Genomic DNA, 26,783 nt, shown 5'->3' on the forward strand with positions numbered 1-26,783 from the left:
GGAAGCTTGTACCCTGGTGAAGGAAGCTTGTGCTCCTGGTAGAACAGACATGGCCCTGGTGGAGGAAGCTTGTACTCCTGACAGCACAGACATGGCCCTGGTGGAGGAAGCTTGTACTCCTGACAGAACAGACATGGCCCTGGTGGAGGAAGCTTGTACTCCTGACAGCACAGACATGGCCTTGGTGGAGGAAGCTTGTACTCCTGACAGCACAGACATGGCCCTGGTGGAGGAAGCTTGTACTCCTGACAGAACAGACATGGCCCTGGTGGAGGAAGCTTGTACTCCTGATGAAGGAATCTTGTGCTCCTGGTAGCTCAAACATGGCCCTGGTGGAGGAAGCTTGTACTCCTGACAGCACAGACATGGCCCTGGTGGAGGAAGCTTGTACTCCTGGTGAAGGAAGCTTGTGGTCCTGGTAGCACAGACAGGGCCCTGGTGGAGGAGGCTTGTACTCCTGACAGCACAGACATGGTCCTGGTGGAGGAAGCTTGTACTCCTGACAGTACAGACATGGCCCCGGTGGAGGAAGCTTGTGCTCCTGGCAGCACAGACAGGGCCCTGGTGGAGGAAGCTTGTACTCCTGACAGTACAGACATGGCCCTGGTGGAGGAAGCTTGTACTCCTGACAGCACAGACATGGCCCTGGTGGAGGAAGCTTGTACTCCTGGTGAAGGAAGCTTGTGCTCCTGGTAGCACAGACAGGGCCCTGGTGGAGGAGGCTTATACTCCTGACAGCACAGACATGGCCCTGGTGGAGGACGTTTGTACTCATGACAGCACTGACAGGGCCCTGGTGGAGGAAGCTTGTACTCCTGACAGTACAGACAGGGCCCTGGTGGAGGAATCTTTTACTCCTGACAGTACAGACATGGCCCTGGTGAAGGAAGCTTGTGCTCCTGGCAGCACAGACAGGGCCCTGGTGGAGGAAGCTTGTATTCCTGACAGTACAGACATGGCCCTGGTGGAGGAAGCTTGTACTCCTGACAGCACAGACATGGCCCTGGTGGAGGAAGCTTGTACTCCTGATGAAGGAAGCTTGTGCTCCTGGTAGCTCAAACATGGCCTTGGTGGAGGAAGCTTGTACTCCTGACAGCACAGACATGGCCCTGGTGGAGGAAGCTTGTACTCCTGGTGAAGGAAGCTTGTGGTCCTGGTAGCACAGACAGGGCCCTGGTGGAGGAGGCTTGTACTCCTGACAGCACAGACATGGCCCTGGTGGAGGAAGCTTGTACTCATGACAGAACAGACAGGGCCCTGGTGAAGGAAGTAAGTGCTCATGAGGGGCACTCAGGGGTTACGAGTACCACGTGAAAGTTAAGAGAAAGGTATTGGTGGCGAGAGTGGTAAGGGAGTGTTGGGCGTGTTGCAATTGTGACTAGATAATGAAAGCCCATAGACAACATTTTTTCACTTTTTCTCCTTCTGGAGGGGGCATGGTCGCGAATTGCGATTGGCATTTTAGGACCATACGAAACTTTGGGGAAAGAATGTAGATTTTTGATTGTCATGGTTGAACACTTTTCTAAGTGGCTTGAAGTGAAATGGGATAAGCAGATTTCTAGTGGTGAATTTATACAATCCCTGGAGCAAGTCTTCAGGAGAGAGGGTTCTCCAACAGAGATGTTGGGTGAAAATGGTACACAGTTCAGGAGGGCGGAAATAGCGAATGATGCAGTGAGGAGAGGAATTAAGTGGCTATATAGACTGCAGTCAAACGGTTTGGTTGAGTGTTTTAACAGAGTGGTGGTAGGCGTGATCGAGCAAGCAGTGAGGAATTTGTTGTGGCACGTCAGAGTGTCTTGCAACAGTGTCACATAGGTGTCACCTTTCAGGATTATCAGAGGAGGAGAGGCCAACACAGGTCTCAATCCTGCGTGGGTCCTCAGAGTGGCAAGTGGTAGGTGTGGCAAGGAGGATGAGAGTGTGAGAAAGAAGATACGTGTGGATCATTGGAAGACAAAGAGAATCATGATGCCAGGTTGGGTAAGAAGACCAGGAAGGGCACACATGTGGGTAGAGGTAGGTTGAAGTTTCCAGAAGCCAAGAGAGTTCTTGAAGTGTTGGCCAACGCTGTGAGAGTGGTTCAATTTGGCATTTGAATACAGTGGTTTCTGTGGGAGGTGTAAGAGATGTTGGGTCAGCGGTGGATTGTCCCAGGTTGATGGATACCTATGGTGGTGATGATTGGTTGAGGCGGCAGAGCTCTAGCCCCGTGCATTACGTGACTGACTCAGATGCAGATGAAAGGTATGATACGCACAATATGATTGCTTCTGATGCGGGTCATGCTAGTGATCGTGTTGGTGCCGGAGGGAGCATGGCCAGAGCGGTGAGGGTGAGGAAGGAGCCGGTACGGCACAAGTATTATGCCAGATAGCTCTCACTGTTAGGATCTCTTGCTGAGTAGCAGTCTATGGGCCCTTTGTTCCAGGGTATTTTCTATTGTTGGTATGCTGTCTTGTTCAGTGAATTGGCTGTTTCTTGCTTTTGCATTCATTCTTACTTTATTTTCTTGTTTTTTTGTTGTTGTTTCCTTTGTCCTTTTCGTTTGGGTGTTTGGGGAGGGAAGTGTGGGGAGGCTGGCTCGGGATGGTGGAATGCCAGAGGTTGTTGGTGGTTGGAAGGGAGACAGAGGGGCCGGCTTTTGCTTTGTCCACGGCGGCTGCAGAGTTTCTCACCACATTAAACTGAACTTGCCTGTTCTTTGCCTCTGCGCCAGTCACGTCAGCCAGAATTCTTTTAATTTGTGATCCAAGGGTTGATAGTTTGCCAGGACTAGTAAAAGAGTAATCATATTTGTTCACAAACAAATTGTTTCCACATTTTCTTTTTAATCATCGGTCAAATGTAAAGCAATTCTAATGATTGTTTGGCATCAGTGTATTTTAACATATCAAGACTTTTTAAACTTTTTTCACTCCATAAAGAAGCTCCCGCTGCCAGTGTCCTGTTGCATGGACTGTCCACTACTGAAGGAAGAGGACATCCCATAGTGCTGACAGTGCACTGCTGGTGTCCTACTGCGCAGATGGCGACAGCGGCAAGACATTCTCACTCCTGATGCCACATGACGCCAGCAGGACACTGTCCATGTCCTACAGTGCTTTTCATTGACTTTATAACTTTGTCTAGAATGCAATGCACCATTTGCCCCACAGTGAGACTCTTGGTACCGGCGAGTGACCGCTGGCTGATTTCTTTCTTTAATATCATCACCATCCGGCCTAGAAAGTACCTTATAAGACTGTCGCACTGCTTGATGCCCGATGGAACCCGTGCTGACCATGAGCGCGTTTTCCCCAAGCCTAGCGCATGGGGATATCTATAAACCTATATAGCTCTTATGGCCTTAATGGTTAGGCCTTTGCTTGCAAACTTCTTTGGACCTTTGCCCCCAAATAAGGTGCACTCATGCTAGCGGAGCACACATCTCAGCTACTCCAACACCTTTTGGTATAGGCCCCTTTTCTGTTCCCTTTGCTTGCCCATTGATAAATAGTGAGCTAAAGACTTGGTTGCGACTCCTCAGTGGCCATCCACCCAAGAACAAGTCAATGGGCTGTGTTCGTGCTGCTAGAGAGGTTCCCAGTCCCCCCCTCTGTTTTGTAGAACAAAAGAAGCATACATGGGCAACATTGGGTTGTACCGTATGTAGGCTTCGTGGTGGCTTTGCCCACATGGCTTGCTGGCCAAGAGGATCTGCCACAGCCTGTGCAATCACACTTGATCATTAGAAACACTCTATCCATGCATTCTAGTGCACATGTTTAGAGTCCCCTGACTGCAACACTGTGTTTTATTTCCCTTTGCACGAACAGCGGCACAATCTAATTACTACAGAATACAAAAAGTGCTTCTTTTTTGAACTATGCACTTCTGTTTGAGCCCCCTTTAATTTCTTTCCTTTTTAATGTAGGGTTTGGATTGGTTCACTGCAACCCTGTTGCCATTTGCTTAGACATTACATTTCTGAAAATTCCAACTCTTGTCTGTTTATTAAAAATGTGCATTACTGTTCTGGACACCTTTTTTTAATTGTATTTGTTAAAATGTTGGGGTGCTGTGAGGGGAGGCTGTCCCACTGATATGGGGATGGGAACCTCCGATCACATCTTTGGCCGATTGCAAGGACTGTTTCCTTTTCCACATGCAGAATTTCTCTCTATTGAGCGTTTCAATAGGCCTTGATTAAAGCACTGAGCCTGTATGGCTGCACTTAAACTGGTGCTCTATGCAAAAATTACACTGCAGACATGTACACGGCTTGTATAACCCTCCTCTTCCCATTTTACCCCATTTAAAGAACCCCATTTTGTAAACAACCGTGCAGTTATCCACTGTGCATTACAGCTCATGGACCACTTCACCTATTGTATCTGAAGTACTGTACTATGCCTAGAGTACCTGCAATGCCTTCAATCATCAGCCTAGAGGTGAATGCCAACCCCAGTTTAGGCGCTGGGTGTTCCATTCCAGATATCTTGAAATAGCTCATCACTCCTGAGATTTCCAACTATGGAGATCTCCATCTACCACCAGACCAGTGGGAAAGTACCCCCACAGAAGTGGATAACTAAGCATCACAATGAGTGTTTTCAGTATTGTATACACCCAGATGCGGGATGCCCCTGCTGTACATGTCAATCATCCCCATTTAGGAGGACAGGCTTCTGATGTTCTCCCTCCTTACTCCCACCTTAATATCACTCATCCCAATGCAAACCAATAGACACCGCCGGTTCTCCCAGTATCCCTCACGATGGTCTGCATGATTCCGATCACTAGCATGTCTGCGAGAGCATATATTCTGCGATTAAGGCAGATGCTGAGCCAGCACAGAACTCTACTGACCTCTCGTCACAGGAAATAAAGGTACAGATAGAGTCATCTATTGTGCTCTGCAAACACTTGGTTGAAAATCGCTGAGTCTGATGTTAGTTAGACTGTACAGATAGCTTGAATAAGGAGGGTGGGGGTTGCAGGTCCAGAAATGGGTTTGTGCTGTGGCAGTCAGATTTTTCTACAGCATGTACACTGTACTGTACCTGCCAACATAATCCATCCCTTTCCAATCTGAAGGCACTGATGGAGTGTCCTCGTTTTTGCTTTCCATTCTGGCACTTACTTTCGGTTTATAACTGGAAAAAGCAGGCTGGACCGGAATCCTATGGCATCTTAAAGATGGCGCACGTTACCCAAACAAAACACGATTGTTTCAAGAGCTTTTTGGGTTGAATAAGTGAACTCCAAATCCAGAAAGTGCAGATCCGGTGCCAGTAGCTATTTTACATGCAGGGCTAATGGTATACACTAGAGCTTCTGAAGGTAAAAAGCGCTAAGTTGGAACATGGAATCAAGCTGTGGTCTCCCATGCAGAGTGTGTTCACCACTCTCAGCCTTTTAGTGGCCCATGAATACCAGATGCCACGTCTCCTTGAGTGAGAAGTTCACTTTTCAACATGTAAAGCAGGCCGTTTTGCCAAAAATCGCTTATGACAATGATGGGAGATCTCAAGTTCTATTTTGTATTTTGGAACTAAGTCCATCATTAAGAGAGACAACCGTTGGCAATAAACAGGCCACATGCTGTGCTTTGCTCTTAGCTGTGTTGTTCTCCACTTTTACACAGAACACCAGCAGTTTACGTCATGTACACACAATTGTCAAGCAGTTACTATGTGATTGCACAGATTCTTTACACTTTGTTGTTAATATTAGTCACCAGAGTTGATGCACGGAATATAACTATGAGATGTTAAACTCCACTCCTATTGGTTTAACAGCATCAGTTCTTATGAGCACAGAGAAATAGGCACTAAAACCAAGGGGTGTCTAACATGAGGGGAATAACCATGCACTGTCTTGCCTGTGTGCTAGAAATGCAATCCTCTGCCTTTGCCACTTTACCCTTCAATAAGCATCCCATTACACATTCCAGTTTTGCATTTACAGAATAACAATGGGTGCTCAAAAGAGCACTGCGGCAGTGCACTCCCGATTCAATCAATCAAACTTTATTTGGAAATAATCCCATCAAAGCAAGCATGCATTCAACAAGTTCAACATGTTCAAAGCCTCCACTTTCTAGGTCAATAAAACAGAACATGCTAAAGTACTGCACATGTCAAAAGTCGAAACACAGCAAGTAAATATACTAGTTTGCACTTCATCACACTCATTCCCACTTAATTAGCAGTAGAGCTTGTTAACATGGATAATTGTATTATCTAGTCTTTTGTCTCGCAGGGTAAGAAGAAGTTAAAATGACCATCGCCCCACAGTACATACCAGCTTCATTATGTTACACCTAGTTCTGTCAGCAGCAGGGACACATTTCTAAAAGGCCCACATTGCCCACAGGTAATTTGCGATCATTAAACAGCAATAGGCCAGGCGGCATTACCTGAAGCCCAATGTGGGTAAAGAATGAATCAAGAAACATCTCTCCAGTGCTATATAGTGATTGTAGAACAGGAACTCCTCCCAGTGCATAAGTCTTCCTATGGTGGCTTGCTTGCAACTTCTCCCGGTGCATGCTCCTTCCTATGGTGGCTTGCTTGCAACTCCTCCCAGTGCATGCGTCTTCCTATGGTGGCTTGCTTGCAACTTCTCCCGGTGCATGCTCCTTCCTATGGTCGCTCTCTTGCAACTCCTCCCAGTGCATGCGTCTTCCTATGGCGGCTTGCTTGCAATTCCTCCCAGTGCATGATTCTTTCAATAGCAGCTTGCTTGCAACTCCTCCCAGTGTATGCTTCTTCCTATGGCAGCTTGCTTGCAACTCCTCCCAGTGCATGTTTCTTCCTATGGCAGCTTGCTTGCAACTCCTCCCAGTGCATGATTCTTTCAATAGCGGCTTGCTTGCAACTCCTCCCAGTGTATGCTTCTTCCTATGGCGGTTTGCTTGCAACTCCTCCCAGTGCATGCTTCTTCCTATGGCGGCTTGCTTGCAATTCCTCCCAGTGCATGATTCTTTCAATAGCGGCTTGCTTGCAACTCCTCCCAGTGTATACTTCTTCCTATGGCTGCTTGCTTGCAACTCCTCCCAGTGCATGCTTCTTCCTATGGCGGCTTGCTTGCAACTCCTCCCAGTGCATAATTCTTTCAATAGCGGCTTGCTTGCAACTCCTCCCAGTGTATGCTTCTTCCTATGGCGGCTTGCTTGCAACTCCTCCCAGTGCATGCTTCTTCCTATGGCGGCTTGCTTGCAATTCCTCCCAGTGCATGATTCTTTCAATAGCAGCTTGCTTGCAACTCCTCCCAGTGTATGCTTCTTCCTATGGCAGCTTGCTTGCAACTCCTCCCAGTGTATGCTTCTTCCTATGGCAGCTTGCTTGCAACTCCTCCCAGTGTATGCTTCTTCCTATGGTGGCTTGCTTGCAACTCCTCCCAGTGCATGTTTCTTCCTATGGCAGCTTGCTTGCAACTCCTCCCAGTGCATGATTCTTTCAATAGCGGCTTGCTTGCAACTCCTCCCAGTGTATGCTTCTTCCTATGGCGGTTTGCTTGCAACTCCTCCCAGTGCATGCTTCTTCCTATGGCGGCTTGCTTGCAATTCCTCCCAGTGCATGATTCTTTCAATAGCGGCTTGCTTGCAACTCCTCCCAGTGTATACTTCTTCCTATGGCTGCTTGCTTGCAACTCCTCCCAGTGCATGCTTCTTCCTATGGCGGCTTGCTTGCAACTCCTCCCAGTGCATAATTCTTTCAATAGCGGCTTGCTTGCAACTCCTCCCAGTGTATGCTTCTTCCTATGGCGGCTTGCTTGCAACTCCTCCCAGTGCATGCTTCTTCCTATGGCGGCTTGCTTGCAACTCCTCCCAGTGCATGATTCTTTCAATAGCGGCTTGCTTGCAACTCCTCCCAGTGTATGCTTCTTCCTATGGCGGCTTGCTTGCAACTCCTCCCAGTGCATGCTTCTTCCTATGGAGACTTGCTTGCAACTCCTCCCAGCGCATGATTCTTTCTATGGCGGATTGCTTGCAACTCCTCCAAGTGCATGCTTCTTTCTATGGCGGCTTGCTTGCAACTCCATAAAAGGGGGAGAATGGTTAATAGATTGGTTAGTTTGACAATACCTCTGACGTGTATCTCCGGTTGCTGCTCAAGGGTACTTACAACGTTCTTGGTTGTGGCGCTTGCATACCACTCCTCCCAGTGCATGCTTCTTTCTATCGCCGCTTGCATGCAACTCCTCCCAGTGCATAATTCTTTCAATAGCGGCTTGCTTGCAACTCCTCCCAGTGTATGCTTCTTCCTATGGCGGCTTGCTTGCAACTCCTCCCAGTGCATGCTTCTTCCTATGGAGACTTGCTTGCAACTCCTCCCAGCGCATGCTTCTTTCTATGGCGGATTGCTTGCAACTCCTCCAAGTGCATGCTTCTTTCTATGGCGGCTTGCTTGCAACTCCTCCCAGTGCATGCTTCTGTCTATGGCGGAGTGCTTGCAACTCCTCCCAGTGCATGCTTCTGTCTATGGTGGCTTGCTTGCAACTCCTCCCAGTGCATGCTTCTTTCTATGGCGGAGTGCTTGTAACTCCTACCAGTGCATGCTTCTGTCTATGGTGGCTTGCATGCAACTCCTCCCAGTGTGTGCTTTTTTATGGCTGCTTGCTTGCAACTCCTCCCAGTGCATGCTTCTTCCTATGGTGGCTTTCTTGCAACTCCTCCCAGTCCATGCTTCTTTCTATGGCGGCTTGCTTGCAATTCCTCCCAGTCCATGCTTCTTTCTATGGCGTCTTGCATGCAACTCCTCCCAGTGCATGCTTCTTTCTATGGCGGCTTGCTTGCAACCCCTCCCAGTGCATGCTTCTTTATATAGCGGATTGCTTGCAACTCCTCCCAGTGCATGCTTCTTTATATGGCGGCTTGCTTGCAACTCCTCCCAGTGCATGCTTCTGTCTATGGCGGCTTGCTTGCAACTCAGCCCAGTGCATGCTTCTTTCTATGGCGGCCTCCCAGTGCATGCTTCTGTCTATGATGGCTTGCATGCAACTCCTCCCAGTGCGTGCTTCTTTCTATGACGGCTTGCTTGCAACTCCTCCCAGTGCAAGCTCCTTTCTATGGCGCTTGCATACCACTCCTCCCAGTGCATGCTTCTTTCTATGGCGGAGTGCTTGTAACTCCTACCAGTGCATGCTTCTGTCTATGGTGGCTTGCATGCAACTCCTCCCAGTGTGTGCTTTTTTATGGCTGCTTGCTTGCAACTCCTCCCAGTGCATGCTTCTTCCTATGGTGGCTTTCTTGCAACTCCTCCCAGTCCATGCTTCTTTCTATGGCGGCTTGCTTGCAATTCCTCCCAGTCCATGCTTCTTTCTATGGCGTCTTGCATGCAACTCCTCCCAGTGCATGCTTCTTTCTATGGCGGCTTGCTTGCAACCCCTCCCAGTGCATGCTTCTTTATATAGCGGATTGCTTGCAACTCCTCCCAGTGCATGCTTCTTTATATGGCGGCTTGCTTGCAACTCCTCCCAGTGCATGCTTCTGTCTATGGCGGCTTGCTTGCAACTCAGCCCAGTGCATGCTTCTTTCTATGGCGGCCTCCCAGTGCATGCTTCTGTCTATGATGGCTTGCATGCAACTCCTCCCAGTGCGTGCTTCTTTCTATGATGGCTTGCTTGCAACTCCTCCCAGTGCAAGCTCCTTTCTATGGCGCTTGCATACCACTCCTCCCAGTGCATGCTTCTTTCTATGGCCGCTTGCATGCAACTCCTCCCAGTGCATGCTTCTTTCTATGGCGGCTTGCCTGCAACTCCTCCCAGTGCATGCTTCTTTCTATGGCGGCTTGCATGCAACTTCTCCCAGTGCATGCTTCTTTCTATGGCAGCATGCATGCAACTCCTCCCAGTGCATGCTTCTGTCTAAGGCGGCTTGCTTGCAACTCAGCCCAGTGCATGCTTCTTTCTATGGCGGCCTCCCAGTGCATGCTTCTGTCTATGGTGGCTTGCATGCAACTCCTCCCAGTGCATGCTTCTGTCTATGGCGGCTTGCTTGCAACTCAGCCCAGTGCATGCTTCTTTCTATGGCGGCCTCCCAGTGCATGCTTCTGTCTATGGTGGCTTGCATGCAACTCCTCCCAGTGCGTGCTTCTTTCTATGACGGCTTGCTTGCAACTCCTCCCAGTGCAAGCTCCTTTCTATGGCGCTTGCATACCACTCCTCCCAGTGCATGTTTCTTTCCATAGCGGCTTGCATGCAACTCCTCCCAGTGCATGCTTCTTTCTATGGTGGGTTGGGCTCTGACAAGTGGACACATTACATGATGCCCGCCGTCTCCACAAGGGGGACACATGGGGGCTTCCTTTCAATATCCTCATTGTATTCAAGCATGCACATCAACATGTGAAAACGTTTGACACATGGTCTTACACATGTGTCGTAGCACTGGGACACTTCGATCTTGTTGGCGACTAGAACAAGGACACTAAACAGCATTGACATTGCTGCCTCTATCTGCGGTGGCAGTGATGTGGCAGCAGCAATCGGGGCACAGGAGGTAGGGCCGCAGCAGCATTTGGGGGGCTCGGAGAGCTGCAGTAAGCAATCAAGTGTGCACGGGGACTAGCCGCAATCAGGTTGTACAGACAAAAACAATTCAGTGCTGTTTAGGGTTTAGGCAGTGCTTACTCATTTGCACAGCAGAGTGCAAATGAGATGGGAAAAAATGCGGCGTACATAGGTGTATGCCGCCTTGTACCCTGCACATTTGGCTGCTGGGATCTGGCTACGCTCGAGTGCAAACATATCAGGTCACCACCGTCAAATTACGAATAACTATAAAATTAGATTCTTAAGGTCGATGGTAAGTACTTTAGCCAGGGTCTTTTCTTAACAGTAGAGTGGATTAACATGTCATGCAGAATTTCCCTGCTTGTTCTGCCTGAATATAGAAGCAGCTCTTAGTGCACAGCAATGAATGGTTTACTGTAACCATAGCAATGATATATTTTGCTGTAGCTCAGAGCGGAGCCGATCAACTGAAATTCCTTGGGATACTCCTGATATGCAGCGAAATAATGCATTTTCTTCTACAACTAGAATTTCTTTATTAGCAATCCCCAACAATCCACGTTCAAAGAGTGCTGTTGTTAATGTTTTGGCCTTATATAAGGTTTATGTTGGTTCAACCAATTATCCCACGTATATTTTGTTACATCTGTGTTCCTATATGCTTCATCCGAAATGAGTAATTCTGCTAAACGGATGCCAAAGTACTCAAACGGATCACGCCTTTCCTGTTCTTCACCATTTGCATAGCAGTTACAAAGGGGCATGTGTGGGTCCGATACAGTGCCCAATATGTATTTGACTTTGTTGCTTCCTCCCAAAAATGTAGTGTAGATGTGAATAAGCCTTTGCAGTGCTTTCGCCAAGCGGGCCACTAATACGCATAGAGTAAAAGAGACGCTAGTCCACTGGCCTGGGAAGATATGGAGTCGATTTTGAAAAAAAAAGGATCTACTTCAATCGGCTGCAGGCTGAAAAGAGTGTGCCAAGGATAGAGTCATACACCTGACTCCATCTCATCTCCATTATAACTCACTAGGTAGGACACTAGGATGTAGCTTAGGGGATGTAGCTTAGGTTAAGAAGAGCTTGTTCAGTACCTGCATTGGCAAGCACCCTCCAAAGTGTGACCCGATCCACATTGTCAAAGGTGGTAATTTATTTCCATGAATGCCAGCAAGGGCTTCAGCGCCCAATATATCTTTAGGGAACACTGTAGCAGGTAAGATCCTGCCCCATGGTGCAGATGCTGTGCCCCCATCTGTCCTGTCTTTCTCCTAGGATGTGTTCTCCCTCCATGCACTCTTGATATGATATGATATTTTGTTTGTATCGCACTCATACACAAGTGTTTCTCTTGTAGTCTTTTTGGCAACTGCTCAAAAGCGTCAAATTTGGGAAGGGGAAAAAAGGGCAGTTTGACATCAAAATGACGGTAACCATGGTACACGTTAAGCGTTGTCAGAGATATTACTCCACTTTTGATATACTTAAAAATAAGATATAATTTATACAACTGTTGCAAGAAAAGTTTCCGTTAGGCAATTTAGAGCCTTTTTGCAGAATCGGGCATGAGGAGGATACTCTTGGTTGAGATTTGAATGTGCCGAAAAGTCCAGTGCTTTACCAACAGTGATACCTTTTCGCTCTCCCCTCCACCACGGCGCCCAACCCCTCCCCCGCCTGTCTCTGGTGGCCACTGCTCTTTTGCATTCCTTTAGCTATTTGTGACCCCCTCAAACGAAACACTGATCGGCAATCAGCCGATAGCAACACTTTCATCAAAAGGACCAGAAATTGTGCCACCAACATAGTATCTAACAAATTAGCCAAGAATGGCTACCAGGCTAAAATAGGTAGGGTTCGGAAGAACTGAATATGTTTTTACTTATTTGTATATAAAACTGTAAACCCTACAGTTATGAATGCAGTATTCAGGTTCTGGGAGGCTTTTGAGAGGCAATCTAACATTTTTCTTGCTTAGTTCGCTTAATATGAAAGCATGTACTGATTTTGGGTCATATCAGAAATGATGCCTTAAATCGTATTGTTTCTTCGCACTCCATAATTATTTCAGCATGTGTGCAACACAATAAGAATCATTGAACATATTTATTATACTTGCTACGTAACCCTGTCGTTTTTGCCATGATATCATTCTCCACATTTACGCAAAAGGAATTTAGAAGTTTAATGTCATCTGTTTAACTTGGAAAATTTGACAGACTAATGGAAATTGTGATCTTACAAATTCTTTACAAATGTTTGTAAATATTAGCAACCAGAGTTTACATGTATATCTACTTTTGCACAGAATCTCGTTTTGCAGATCACATCTTTAAGAACCTGGCTAACTATTCAGAAACGTGTTTCTATCATTTAGCCAATAATATAATAATAATAATAATAGTCTATATTCGCAACCAATGTTAAAACGTTCTTAAAAGCTTTAAATGCTGCATGCAGCAGATGCTCCATCTCACCCCTATCAATTGTCATCCTGGATCAAATTAATTTGGAAATTATTAGCCATGATTTTACAATTTGTATTTTGAAGACATAATTGCTATATATACATATGTTTGATATTTTTTGTAAGACCAATGTTTGTGTGTGTAAAAGCTAAATAAACTAAACTAAGGGTTGTGTTGCGTAGGAAGTACCGATTTGGCAACGTGGGTTTCGAACCTACGCTATCATATAGGGCGCAGAGGGTAGGGCAAGATGTCTGTTGATAAGTGGAACTGGCCAAGGTACACTGATTGATCTAAATGTTACAAGCAGATTTGCGGGATGTAAAAATATGTATATATACATATGGGTTTCGAACCTACGCTATCATATAGGGCGCAGAGGGTAGGGCAAGATGTCTGTTGATAAGTGGAACTGGCCAAGGTACACTGATTGATCTAAATGTTACAAGCAGATTTGCGGGATGTAAAAATATATATATATATATATATATATATATATATATATATATATATATATATATATATATATATTTATATATATATATATATATATATATATATATGGTCAGTTACAGAGAGGCCCTAAAAAGCAAGAGCAAAGGGGACCACCTGTCAAGTGCAAAGCAGCCAGCACTGAACAATCAGCTTTAGTGTGTTGCTGTGACAAAGGACCTGCCTGGGCAGAACGGTTCAGCCCAGGCATCGAAACCAGCAAAGAGGAAAGAGTGGGAAAAGGGAAACCAAAAGTAAAAACACACAGCTTATCTAAGGGTTCTAAACTTTATCCTTGTGACCGATGGAAAGACTATCTCCAGATGTACAGACAGCAGGTCTCCTCAGCTGCAAAAGCCATCTGCTACCAAAGCACCAGCGTCATGCATTTCTATTAAGTGCCAGGATATTATGCAAGTCTATGCAAAAAGGATGAGTACACTTGTCCTGGCCCTTAAGGGGTTGGGCATGATTAAAATCTAGTCGACTGCATATGAAACATGTAGGCTTTGCTTCTATGTAGTTTTTACCAAATGAAGCAGACCTGTCAGAATCATTGCATCAGGACATGTGACCCCGCTTGAAATGCAAATACGGGCAACACAGTGTGGGCGAGGCCTATCACTTCCCGGAAAATAAACACCAGGTAAAAGGGCAGTAACTATCTCTCCTGGGTATGCAGTAATAACATTGCGGCATAAATGTCGCCTGTGCAAAAAATCGCAGCAAAAAGGTGTACCCCGTTATACCATTTAAGGGGAACGGGGGTTACAGGGGTGGCCCCCGCACCCTTTAAATGGTGTGATGGTTCTGGGGGTTCCGGGGGTGTTTCCCGCATCCTTAACCTGGATTGCAGCGGCAAAACCACTGCCTTTTTGCCGCAATTATTTGTGTAAACTGCCATTTTTTCCGCGATTTTAACACATGGAACCCTCTCCTGTGCCCTCCGGTAGTCACATATCCTGACGCTGCTCTTCTACCCTTCCCCTGCCGCAACCATCTGAGATGCAAGCAAAGTGTTTTGTGGAGCTACGCTTAATTCAAAATAAACAACTATTAATAAAGTGAACTTTTATGACCAGAAGTGGGCTACACGTAAGATGAAATAATGAGAATGTAAACTTCTATGTGAGTATTAACTGTGTCAAGTGGGTCAGAGTTGCACAAAGAAAAGAGCATTGTTTGTCTAGACAGGGCTAAACCTTAGGCATGTTGACCAACAGAAGACTGCTTTGATCTCTGGAAAGACTACATTGCTAGATTTAGCCATTTCCTTATCCAGCATTGGTTTCCTGGGAGGGATCGAATGGGTAATGATTGTTGGGCCAACCAATGCCCTGCCCAAATGAGCAGCACTGGGGGCTTTAAGGAAAGGGTTCTTATCTCTTTACCACCAATGCTCTCGCAGTGATGAATGCATGTGTGCCTGACTCTCCCTCGTGTTATGACTCTCCCTCCTGTTATGACTACCCTCCTCTGGAATTGCTAAGAGACCTTCCTGGCTTTTACTGGGGATTTCGAGGCTGTTGATCAACACTTCCCTTCCCTGGAAATGAAAATACAGGTGATGCATTGTCGGGGCGAGGGCAGGTGAACATCAGCTAGTCACACCTTTAGTGAGAGTGCTCTCACCCAAGAACATTGGTGAGTGAACCATTTTATAAAGTGACCACCTGCTGAACAAGTCTGTAAAATTGTGTTTTATGTACATAGACTGGCAATTCAAAGCGGGGAGGGTTATCGCTTCCCCAAAAACATACATCAGTTAAAAGAGCATTGCTAGACCTCCATGCCACAATGCTCTTTGACTACCCCTCCCCCAGGCCATCTGTTAAAAATGCTATCAAGAGTTGGTTGGAGTTTGGTCAGCCAAGTTTCCTTGACTACTGACACGATTGCCAACGCAGTGGTTCAGGTTTTAAATGCCTGCAGCCTATTCATTCAGTGGGATGAAGCCCTTATTTTACAGCTCCTAAAATGCCAGAAATGCAGTAAAAGGCACACTCCTTTCATGCAATGTATAGATTTATTTTGAAGTAGCTAGCTAAATAGTGTTTACATCCAGAAGGTATCAAGGCCCCAAGTAAACATGCCTTACCAAACAGGAGAAAGCCCCAAAAACAACAGCAAAGTTGGAGGATGTGGCTGTTCTGTTGGAGAATAAATGGACAGGCCTTGGGTCATAGCAGGCACAGGAGTCCCTGTACTAGAATCCGTATCACTGAGGCTAGCTTCTATGATGGGACAAAGCAGTGGTTGAACCAGACATTTTGAAGAACCACTTGTGGGTCAGGCGCATAAGGAGAGCACAGGAACAACAATTTGAGCAAAAATGTGGTTGTAGACCCTCCTGAGTGGGAGGAATTCCATAGAACAGGGTATTTGGCACATTTTCGTTCTCAGTAGAGGAGCTCCCAAAGCCTTGTTTAATGTATAACACTTTCCAGCTACTTATCACCCAACCGCCTCTTCACTCCCAGCTGTCGTCTTGCAGTAAACTGACACCACACATGGTTTTCCTCTTTCTGTCTTGTTCCACTTTTTGTAATGGCATCTCGCCCCAGAGATACGCTGCCTTCAAGTCATTGTGATAGAAAGTTGCAGGCGTTGAGTGCCCTATAAAATAAGTCTGTTCAAAAAGACATTTCCAGCCCCTTCTGCTGCTTGCGAGTGAAATAACCTTTGAACCGCCAATTTCCAGGCTATGACTTGCAGCAGGAGGCAGTTGTGTCTGAGAATGGTCACCCAGGTGCATGGTGGACAGGGCATATGTTATGTTATGGTGATTTATAACGTACACCGCTACCACCCAAGTGCAGTCTCCATGCAATCACGTGGCTGTGTAAAAGAAGAGGGCACGGTGTGTTAGGTAGGATAGGGTCATAGGACAGGTTCAGAACCCGGAGGAACTGGCATCTGTGAGCATTGACTTGCGTGTGGGAATTTGTTCGAAAAGGCTCTGCATGTTGTAACCATATGGGTAGGACTCAGTGCCTCGCATGTGTGCTGAAGTTTGCGTTTTGGGTGTGTGTGTGTCGTATGATATTTAGGGTGGGTTTTGCAGTCGTGCGCACTGGTTAGCTGTATCTGTATGGGGTCCAGGGTCGCTGGTGACTGTTAGGTGTTGATTGTGTTGTGTTGGTATGCATTTGTGTAGTGTTGATGGATTTATGGACTATGTGTGAAGGTGTTGGGTGTGAACATTAGATTCATTCTTGGTGTGTCTATGTGTAGTGTGGCTAGCCCCTAGACGTGTTAAGTGCTGTTGGCTATGTTGGAAGAACATAAAAGGGGGAGGATGGTTAATAGATTGGTTAGTTTGACAATACCTCTGACGTGTATCTCCGGTTGCTGCTCAAGGGTACTTACAACGTTCTTGGTTGTGGTCCATCTGCCAATCTCGCCTCCTCTCCAAGCTCATGGAGGCTGACTTCCCCTACAGGCTTGAGGGGCGAAGGTCGGTAGTACCTAGTGTGTGCCAGGTTACTCAGCAGGAATTCAATCGTAGTATTTGGGATTGGCCTGTTGTGTGGTTGGCTGCAGTATGGGTACACAGTTGGCATTATAATAAATTGAGGAAGTGATGCTCGACCTGTGACCCTAGTTATGTCGGTGGGCAGATGTTGGGTGATGCTTTGATTTAATGATTTATTTGTCTGGGCGTTCCTGGGTGCTGGAGAGAAAGAAAAGTACATTTTCTCCCTCCAGATGGCATCAACTTGGTGAAAACCCTTGGGGCGGAGGTCAGACCAAAAGGAAGCACCTGGACCTGATAATGCTCAATTGGAACAATATGCTAGACATGATTGTAGTGAGTGAAACGGGACAAGCAACAATGGAAAAATGGAAGTTCCCCAAGGAAAAAGGAGCAATAGACAAGCAGTGATGAGAGGTGCTGGTCTCTGATATACCGCCGCTTCTGCCAGCCTTTCTGGGTCTCTTGGATTCCTGGTATCGCAATGTCAGTTAGCCCCTAAAGCGGGTACATGATAGGCTGCAGCACACCCCCACCAGGGTAGCTTGGGCAGCACAATCATCTACCTCTTTCTGGACATAGGCTTTGTGGTCGACTTTCTTTGGACCACTTCCGATCGCAGTGGCAGTGGTGAAGGACCTGGGATGGAAAATCTCTCCATCTCTTTCTCTGCAGAAGCCCACATCAGTATGATCTTCAAAAATGGCTACTTTAAACTTAAAAATCTCCGGAAGGTTCTCCCCTTTCTACCAGCTCACCTTCGTGTCCCAGTGGTCTCATCTTCCATTCCTAGAAGGATCGACTATTGCAACTCGCTTTATTTAGCGCAGCCCCTATATCTCTTGAACGGGCTGCAGGTGCTGCAGAACTCTGCAGCCAGAGTGGTCACTAGTACTCCTCGGTGTTCCTATATCTCGACAGTCCTGCGTCTATTGCACTGACTGCCAGTGGGTCATCGTATTGAGTTCAAGGCGCTCTGCATCATTCACTGTGGTTTTCATGGAGTGGGTTCAGAGTACCTTCAGGACAAATTTCAACCTGATATTCCGATCTGAGCATTCCTTCGTCATCCAGGTACTGAGGTACAAACATTCCCCTGTGATCGAGCTTTCACATGGCAGCTGACGTTCTCTGGGTACTCTTTGCGTGCGATCAATAACCATACGAAGTTCCCTCGGCATCTTAAGACCCTTCTTTTTTTGAGCCGCTGCTTGGTCCAGCTGTTTCCTCCCTAGTCGTCCTCAGCTCCATGGTGCCTTTTATTGGTGTAGGTTCATGCTTGATAAGTATTAATAGCATGGAAGCAAGGCGGTGGAGCCAGAGTCCTGTGCTGCCATGGTGCCAACAATCCTAAATGCCTTCTACCATACACGTGTATGGCAGGCGGCATTTACAATCTATTGATATGGAAGGTTCCACATTTAGCAGGGGCACAGGAAATAATATGCATTTCCACCAGCATCAAAATTGGAAGCTGGAGGAAACGCTTTCGATTTTTGACACGCGGTGCAGATCGGCGTGGAGTAAAAGAAAATTAATCTGCTCATATTTTGGCCCCAGCTGGCCATTTATTTCTATTCACAGCAATGTGCATTCATTGTGTGCATTCATTGTGTGCATTCAAGGCCACCTCCTACAAGGACAATGTCATCCCAGTCCCTATCCTGAAGGAAATGACAGGAAAGGCTCTCACTCCTCTCCTCCACACTATCAACGCTCCATTCAAGGCACCTTCCTTGACTCAATGAAATCTGGCCTATTAAACGAGCCCACACTCCCTCCAAACGATCATGCACACTACCATCGCATCACCCATCTACCTTTCATTGGCAGGATTGAGAATACTGTCACACTCCAACGACAAGAAAAGATTGTCCAACACGACCTAGGTCAACAGTACCAGCCCGGCTTTGGCCCAAGATGAAACATAGACACTGCCACCATCCAAGTCATCTGCGAGGCAATTCTCATCCAGAACATGGACGAACCATACTCCTGGTCATGCTCAGCCTTTCTACTGAATTCAACACGGCCAACGACAAAGTGCTACTCAACATCACAGCCTCCTGTATGGGATTCGATGCAACTGTCCTTCGATGGTTTGACTCCTACATCATCAAATGACACACCTGAAGATCCCAGTGACCTGTTTTTACCACCCAAGTTCAAATTGGATCAGATGGATATTGATGACTACTCCCACCAACTCACCTCTAGTCCACAATCCCTTGATGCGCCATTGGCAGCAACCTTTCCTTCGAAGAACAAATCACTAAGAAGACACAGACAGCTCTCACTCCTGCACCGAATCAAACCCTTCATCCCTGCCTTAGACTTCAGAATCATAGTCCAGGGCATGATGCTCTCCCACCTGAATGGTGGTAACGTTCTCGTGGAAGGTGTCCCCACCACTACTCTGGCACCTATGAATGCTGATCAGCTCATCAGAGCATGACTCATCGTAGGACTGAAGCCATTTGATTAAATTTCCCCCATGTAACTGCATTGTTTACTCCACCAATCTCCAATCACCTACAAAGCTCTAATGGAGCTTCAGGAGCATATATCGCAAGCAAGAATGGACGCCCATTGGCTGCCGGTAAAGGACAGAATTCTGTCCATCACCCACCGATGTCTCGCCAATGACGCTCCTCCCTACCTGCCCCAGAAGCTGAAGAATCATTCCACTTCTAGGCCAGTTAGAGCTGCCTACGCCCACCATCTAACCACCCCAAGATTCCACCATAAAAAAAGCAGGGCGCCAGTTTCCCAGTGCAAGCATCCATACTCTGGAATGTGTAGCCCCCGCACCTGCGTCAAGAACCATCCTACAACTGCTTCAGGAAACACCCCAAAACCTTCCTGTTCAACTGACTCTTCTACAATGGCTTCAAGAAATACCTTAAAACTTCCCTGTTCAACTGACTTCTCCTCACCTGTGTAACTTACCCTGTGGTATCCTCGCTTCGCTTACTCCCCTCTCCCCCGCTTTCATCTGTTTCTTCTCTACTCTGGTTGTAACCAGCGCCTAGATGTCCATGGCCTTTGTGCGCTGCTTTATGAATGCACAAATAAACAAATAAATGTCCAAGGATCCATCATGCATAGCTGAAAAGATCACCACTTCCGGAGCTCAACACAAAGAGCAATGATATCGCCACACTGGAATCCAAGAAGTGCAAGAGCCGAAGAGTAGAAACCAAGGATTCTCAAGCTATGCTCCAAAGCTCTGGACCAACTTTCCTGCAAACATCAGACTGGCTTCTTACCTCCTGTGATTCAGTGAAGATGTGAAGACCCTGCTCTTCAAGGAAAACTGAGGACCATAGACAGACAAGAAAACACTGGGCATCATTACGAATCCGGCGGTAACCGAGCCGGAAAAACCGGCAGGTTACCGCCGGACTCGTATTACCATTCCGTCTCTGTGATTTCCGGAATCGCCGGGGCATTACAAACCCCGGTGACCCGGTAATTCCGGAGGCAGAATTCTGTTAATCCCCATTCCCATGGAGTCCTATAGCAGAAGTGTCCTATAGGACTCCATGGGAATGGGGAAGTGGAAACACTGGCACCATGCTGTAATGGTGCTGGTGTTTCCATGTCCGCCTGCAGGCATGTGGTGTTAAACCTGCCAGGTCAGACCTGGTGGGAGTGACACCTCCCGCCTGCAGGACTCTTAATCAGCCGGTCTGGAAAGAACGGTGGTGGCAGATTTACCACCACCGTTCTTTCCGGACCGGCTGACTCGTAATAAGGCCCACTGTCGGCTATCTTCTACTCACCCAAATTGTACAGCGTCCACTGCTTTCTAGCTAGGTCTACGCTATTTTAATCACCTATATGCATACATACATACAAACAATAATATGCAATTTAACAAAGGCAAAATCTTATTGAATACATGGGGCCTCATTACGACCCTGGCGGTAAGGGATCACCGGTACCGGTAAGGGCACTGGTGCCGGTAATCCCTTACAGCCCAATTACGAGGTCCCTTTGCGGGTCCCTACCATAACGGCTGGTTTTACCAGCCGTTAAGGAAGGGACCCGCAAAGGGACCTTGGAGGTAATTACGGTACCGCAATTTTCGGTGCCGTAATTACTGCCTTCCCCATTCCCATTGAGCCCTATGGGGGCAAGAATGGGAATGGGTAAGGGCCAATGGTGAATGGGGAATTACCGCCCCGCCAACCTTGGAATGGGGCGGTAATTCCACCATTCACCATGGCGGAATCCGGCGTCAACCATGGCGCTAATAGCACCATGGTTAACGCCTGGGTCGTAATGAGGCCCATTATTTGAATACATTTCAATTCAATGTAATTTCACAGTGACATCAATGTACATTGTATTGTTGTAAATAGAAATAAATGTCCAGCTTGGAATAAATTATGAATACATTTCATTTATTCTATGATTAAGACTTATAGACCGGGGGCGAGGGGTCATTATCGTGGGATCTCTCCAGTGTTTGCTTTTGTTTGAGTACCCACCCAAAGAATATGCCCAAAGGGTCCCTCGGGAACGACCAGTCTTTAAATAAAGGTTTCCTGATAAATCATCAGTGAGTCCCCTGCTGCACGTTTCCTGGTGTTCCTGAAAACTCCAGTCTGTAGGCATCAGACCGGTCTGTCCCCAGCCTACTGGATTTTAGGGGCCCTCGAAGAGGGAGGGGAGAGGTAGCGATGGAGTACCTGCTTTAGATTCGTGTCGAGCTTCTCCCTACTGGGTAACCCGGCATCTGTCAAACTGAGCTGTGGGTTTTTCTTGGGCCTCACCTTGCAGCCTCTCTCTGGTGAAAGGGAATGGGGGCGGGGGTGCTAGCTGGAATGAGGATCAGCTGTCAGGCACCTCCACTGGCGAGGGGTTACAGCCCTGAGGCAGGATTTACCAGTGGCTCATCCCTCCCTCTGGATGGTACACTCTCTGCCTGCTACACTCTGGCCGTGTCTTCAAGCCTCTCTCTGGGATAAGGGAACTCATGGGGGTCTCTTTAGGAAGCTGGTGTAGGGATTGGCTGGAGGCCTCCACCCCTGATGATGGCTTCAAGTTGTCATGTAGAAACTGCTGCTGATAAATTTCCTCCCCTTTGGCTGGTCCTTTCTCTGGTTGTTATGTTCTGCCCCGGCCTCTACCGTGGACTCCCTTGGTCTGCCCGTTATTAACTGCATGAGAGTGAAGGCCTTGACTGAAGGATGGATGGCTCACTGCCAGGTTTACCATCCAAATTCAGGTCCCTCTCTTCCACTCTGTAGATTGATTCCTGCACCATCACAAAGGGAATCGAACATTCAGGCACTGTCAGATCCGGCAGGCCCATCTTTCCTCGATTCCCCTTAAACCGGCAGGAGTGACGGTGTTAGCAACGTGACTCCACGCAGTAGAGGTGACAAGGGGATCCTATCCATACCACTGCTGGATCCATCAGCCACTAGCTTGGGACAATACATGCCCCCCTGGGTCAACCCACTGAAGGGCCCCAGAATGAGTTAGAGGACTTTATCAAAACTGTTACTCATATGCATCTGACACCTTGCGGAGGAACAAACTCATCACTAGTTAGTTGCCAATGGTCATTTGGGCCACCTGCCGGTTAGAACATGTTTTGAGGAGGTCCTTTACCCAGACAACGGTGTCCAATAGTGTTTTAAGAGCTGGCTGCATTTTTCAGTAACTTGGTTGTCAAGGATCATAAAGCTGTCCTGAACTATCTTATAAGGTGACAGTCTGCTTGGTCATCATAATGATGTTTTTCGAAAGTGGGAAGTGGGTGCAAATGCCATTGAGGACCAAGCAGATGTTGAAACTAGAAAGGGGAAATTAGTCAACAGCTACCATGCATTCTGCAGAATGCATTCTATGGTGAGTGTTCCTGCTTCCCACTTAAGGAGAGGACAGAAAGTGAATGTGTACAAGAGGAGTAAATGGTTGCTCATCAAAGCATAATCATCCAATGTGGTTCTGACTGATGTAGGTTCAGTACAGGATAGGATCACAAGGTCACATCTGTACAGAATGAAACAACCCTGGTGTGGTGAAAGGGACTAAGTCAACATCGTTTGAGGTAAGAGAACTTGTCAACATAAAGTTGCCTGGAAAGGCGTTGAAAAAGCGATCCAAGCACATTCCTTACATTCCTTAAATGAAGGTCAGGCAAATGCTGAATTCTGCCGTAGTGAGCCATGATGGGAAAGCATGAAATGTCCGAAGAATGCCCAGCTTCTGTGGCAGCAACCCAATCAGTTGCCTCAACGATGGAGGCTCCACTGACATTGACTGGGGTTTATGTGGTGTGTGAGTACAAGTTCAAGGGAAAGCAGTAGAGTGACAGGTGTAGGTTTAGAGTTTATGACGAGCAAAAAAAAAACCTAGGCTGCTGTAGGGATTGTGAATATTATTGAGGGTATTCAAACAGCATCTTTCAGTTTGTCAAAAATGATCTGTGGTTATTAGATAGTGTGCATGTATGTTCGTTTGCTGGTATGACGTGTAATGTCTTTGCTTCTCTCACAAGCTTCTATATAACCCCTTGATGCCACCCTGGAATGTATGCCGGAAGAGGTTTTCAACCAGTTGAAGCCGGGTCATTGAAGAGAGAGGCCTGGCTTGTTGGTGAAAAAAGCCACTTCTCCACTTACTTGTTGTCGTCTGCGTGTTTCCTGGAAGATGACTTTGATTAAGGCACATCCCCAATGTGACCATAGCCATGACATGCACGCACACATACACACACACACACGCGCATGCATGTACACACACATACATTTATGCAGACATAAGCATATGTACTTGTATAAATGAATATCTCATATTTATAGCATGGGGGGATAACAGCCTCCAAGTCAAGACTAAAGAAAATCTGGATACCATTAACATTTTAATCACTAGGAGCTCCCAATAGCCTACTTGATAGTGGAGTTCCCAGCTTCGACCTAGGATGTTACCTGAAAGGAGTTGAGGATGAGAAGGAAGAAGAGCCCCACGGCCCGGGCGGTGCCCGACATCACCTCATCCGCCATGAACACAAAGATGATTTCATGGACCCCCAGCAATGGGAGGAGGGTCAGGGTGGACTTTGCCAGCCGGCACTTGGAGTCTGAGAACCGCAGGTGTTGGTGTCGGTAACTGCCACCCAAACGACAGAGCACCCTGAGGAAGATGAGGAAGTTCACCTGGAAGGAGGAAGAACACCCATGAGCAGGAAACAAATACTATGGAATAAGAAGCAAGGGATATTCAGAGACAGAACATCAATCATGTTGAGGGAAGGGAGGGATGCAGAAGACGTAGGTGGTCATGACAAGGAGATGGGAACAGAGAAACAGGGACAGTGGTGAGAGACTCATGGGAAGAGAAACAGTGGTGGTGGAGTGAACAGGCAGGGTATGGGTATGAAGAGAGACCAAAAGAGAGAACAGGGGCAGGATATGGAGTTATTCGATGCGAGACAGGGAGATTGAAGGTTCAGGGCAAGACGTAAAGACAGGATGAGGGAAACTGGGACATTTTGTTAAGCTCATCGTGAGAGAAAAGGGCCATGTAAGAGAAGAAAAGAAAGGGACAAGAGAGAAAAACATGAGCTAAGAGGGCGAAAGATAAGAAGAAAGTGAGCAAACAAGGGAGAGGAAGGGAACAGGGACCAATAAATGATTGGCGCAAGAAAAGGAGCTTGTCAAAGGAGGGTGAGAAACACTGTAGGGGAGGGGACTAGTGATGAGACAGATAGAGACGTGAACAAGGGAGAAGAAGAAACGTTGTAGGTAGGCGGAAGCACTGCAGCAAGACACAAGGGTAATCACGGAGCGAGTAATGAGACAGGTGAGATGAGATAAGTTATGAGAAAGATAGAATGAGAGAGGAGGACCCTGGAGCAAGAAAGAGAGAAAGGGGGGAATGTTAAGGTCACTGGCCATTTTTCACCATGGAGGCAGGGTTTGTAAGTTCAAGATGGGGAGATTTCAATGTTGCTTTCCTTTCTCTGAGACTGGTGTCATGACTTGACAGGGGTGCATTTCCTGAGATGACCTGTCCTGATCTACCCCATGCTCTGGAACAGCAGCAGGACCGGTGATGTGGTGTTGGACGCGCTGCGGTCAACAACAACATCATCCAGGGTAATGGCACTGAGATGCTGAAATATATGTAGCTGGAATAAACCCTTCTCAAGCATCCTAGCAACGTGATGCAAAAGGTAATGGGATAGTGGGTGGGGTGGCTATGGGGGCAGGTGCCACCACCTGCTACGCAATGTTGGGCCGGGGAGCTGTGTGAGGAGGATCCCCAGATCCACCCTGCCATGCATCAGCCATTTGGCGGAGGATCAGACCATTATTCTTTGACATGATCCTAACCCCTATAAAGAAGCTACTAACATGAGTCAGGACTCTGACCCCCCAATAACCTCAAGGCACCGTGGCTATCAAAGTACGAATGCTAAACTAGCCACCGGGCCACTACATACCATGAGGCCTTTATGTATGGAAAACCAAGAGTTTGGAGTTAGAACAGCACTTGAACACAGAAACCATTTGGTACGTGCTACGAAGTACGCTTCCCACAATCATCAATCCCGTACCAGTGTCAACGTACCAGGACATCCTTGTTCTACTGACTTTCAGTCTCAGCAGAGTGCTGGGTAGCATAGATGCGAACCTCAGCACTCTGAATGAGTAGTCCCTCTGCAGTTAGCCGACGCGTGGGAAAACAAGATGATGGGAAGCCCACATCAAGCCTTTGGATTCACAAACAATGCACTTAAGGGTGGGGATGACAGAGACACAGGGAGGCCCCAGGTAAACACAGTCACCCCAATCAGATTCAAGGCATTTCTATGATACATAACTGGGCACAGTAAGAAATGGGAGCATAGTGCGGGGAATGTGGTCAGTTTCGGAAGGAGACGACTTATTGTTGACAGTTGGTGACGGAAGCAAAGAGAGGGGGAGGTGCAGCAGGAGTGTGTAGGCTGGAGGAAGGTGCTCATGTGGAGAGGAGCAGCGAGATGAATAACAGAGAGGTGATGGTGAAAAGGAGTACAAGATGGATACTGCTGGCTCGAGGAGAAATTAAGAAAGAGGACGGAGAAAAAAGTAGAAGGGATTGAGAAGGTAACATCAAGATGGGGACAGGAGGCACGGAGTGCGGAGAGGATTGGAGGGTGAATTACCAGGTTGGGTTGGGTGGAGGAGCTTAATGGAGGACAGGGGCAGAATAAACCAGGCAGGGTTGTTGCTTAATATTTTTTGTTGGGGAGCGTGTGATTTCTGTGACGAAGTGCTCTGCCTGGTTCTGAGGACCACCGAGGTCATGACTAGGGGCCGGGTGCCAACCCAGGTCAGCGGATGTTGGACTCAGGGATAGTGTGCCGAGGATCACTTTATCACCCAACCATGGACAATCTCAGTGTCTCATCGCAGGCTAGTCTTATGGGCCAAGACTCTCCCCACGTCAATAGCCCAGCAGGACAGGCCAGTCATAAAGTTTGAAAGCTACTGAGACCCCTATTGAGACCTTGCAGGGGTTCACAGAAAGCAGTGGAGAACAGGTGGTGAGAGCTTAGAGGTGGTGGCAACATGAGATGGTGAGAGCGGATGGAAGGAGGTGGTGTGTTAGTACATAGGAGGAGATGGTAGCAACAAAGGCAAGAGAGAAGAGGAGGGGCTGGTGTGAGAGACACAGGCAGTGGTCAAAATGGAAGGAGGACAGCCACAGGAGGAGATGAGAACATCAAGACTCAGGAGTGGTAGTAAAGAGGAGTAAAGAGGAGGTGGTAGAAATCAGAGTGTGTGATGAGGTGGTGAAACCTACAGTATGTATGCATATGTGGGATCTACAAA

General features: G+C 47.3%; 1 protein-coding gene across 1 annotated transcript in view; it reads right to left on the reverse strand.

The window, feature by feature from the left end:
- The window catches only part of LOC138583228 (glucagon-like peptide 1 receptor), a 213,382-nt gene that overhangs the window by 38,799 nt on the left and 147,800 nt on the right, over positions 1 to 26,783 (reverse strand). Inside the window, exon 10 of the mRNA XM_069655285.1 lies at positions 23,892 to 24,119. Coding sequence (XP_069511386.1) covers positions 23,892 to 24,119 — 228 coding nt within the window. The remainder of the gene's footprint in view (positions 1 to 23,891; positions 24,120 to 26,783) is intronic.

Source organism: Ambystoma mexicanum, chromosome 3q, assembly GCF_040938575.1.
Source record: "Ambystoma mexicanum isolate Mex_15411 chromosome 3q, UKY_AmexF1_1, whole genome shotgun sequence".
Taxonomy (NCBI): Eukaryota; Metazoa; Chordata; class Amphibia; order Caudata; family Ambystomatidae; genus Ambystoma; species Ambystoma mexicanum.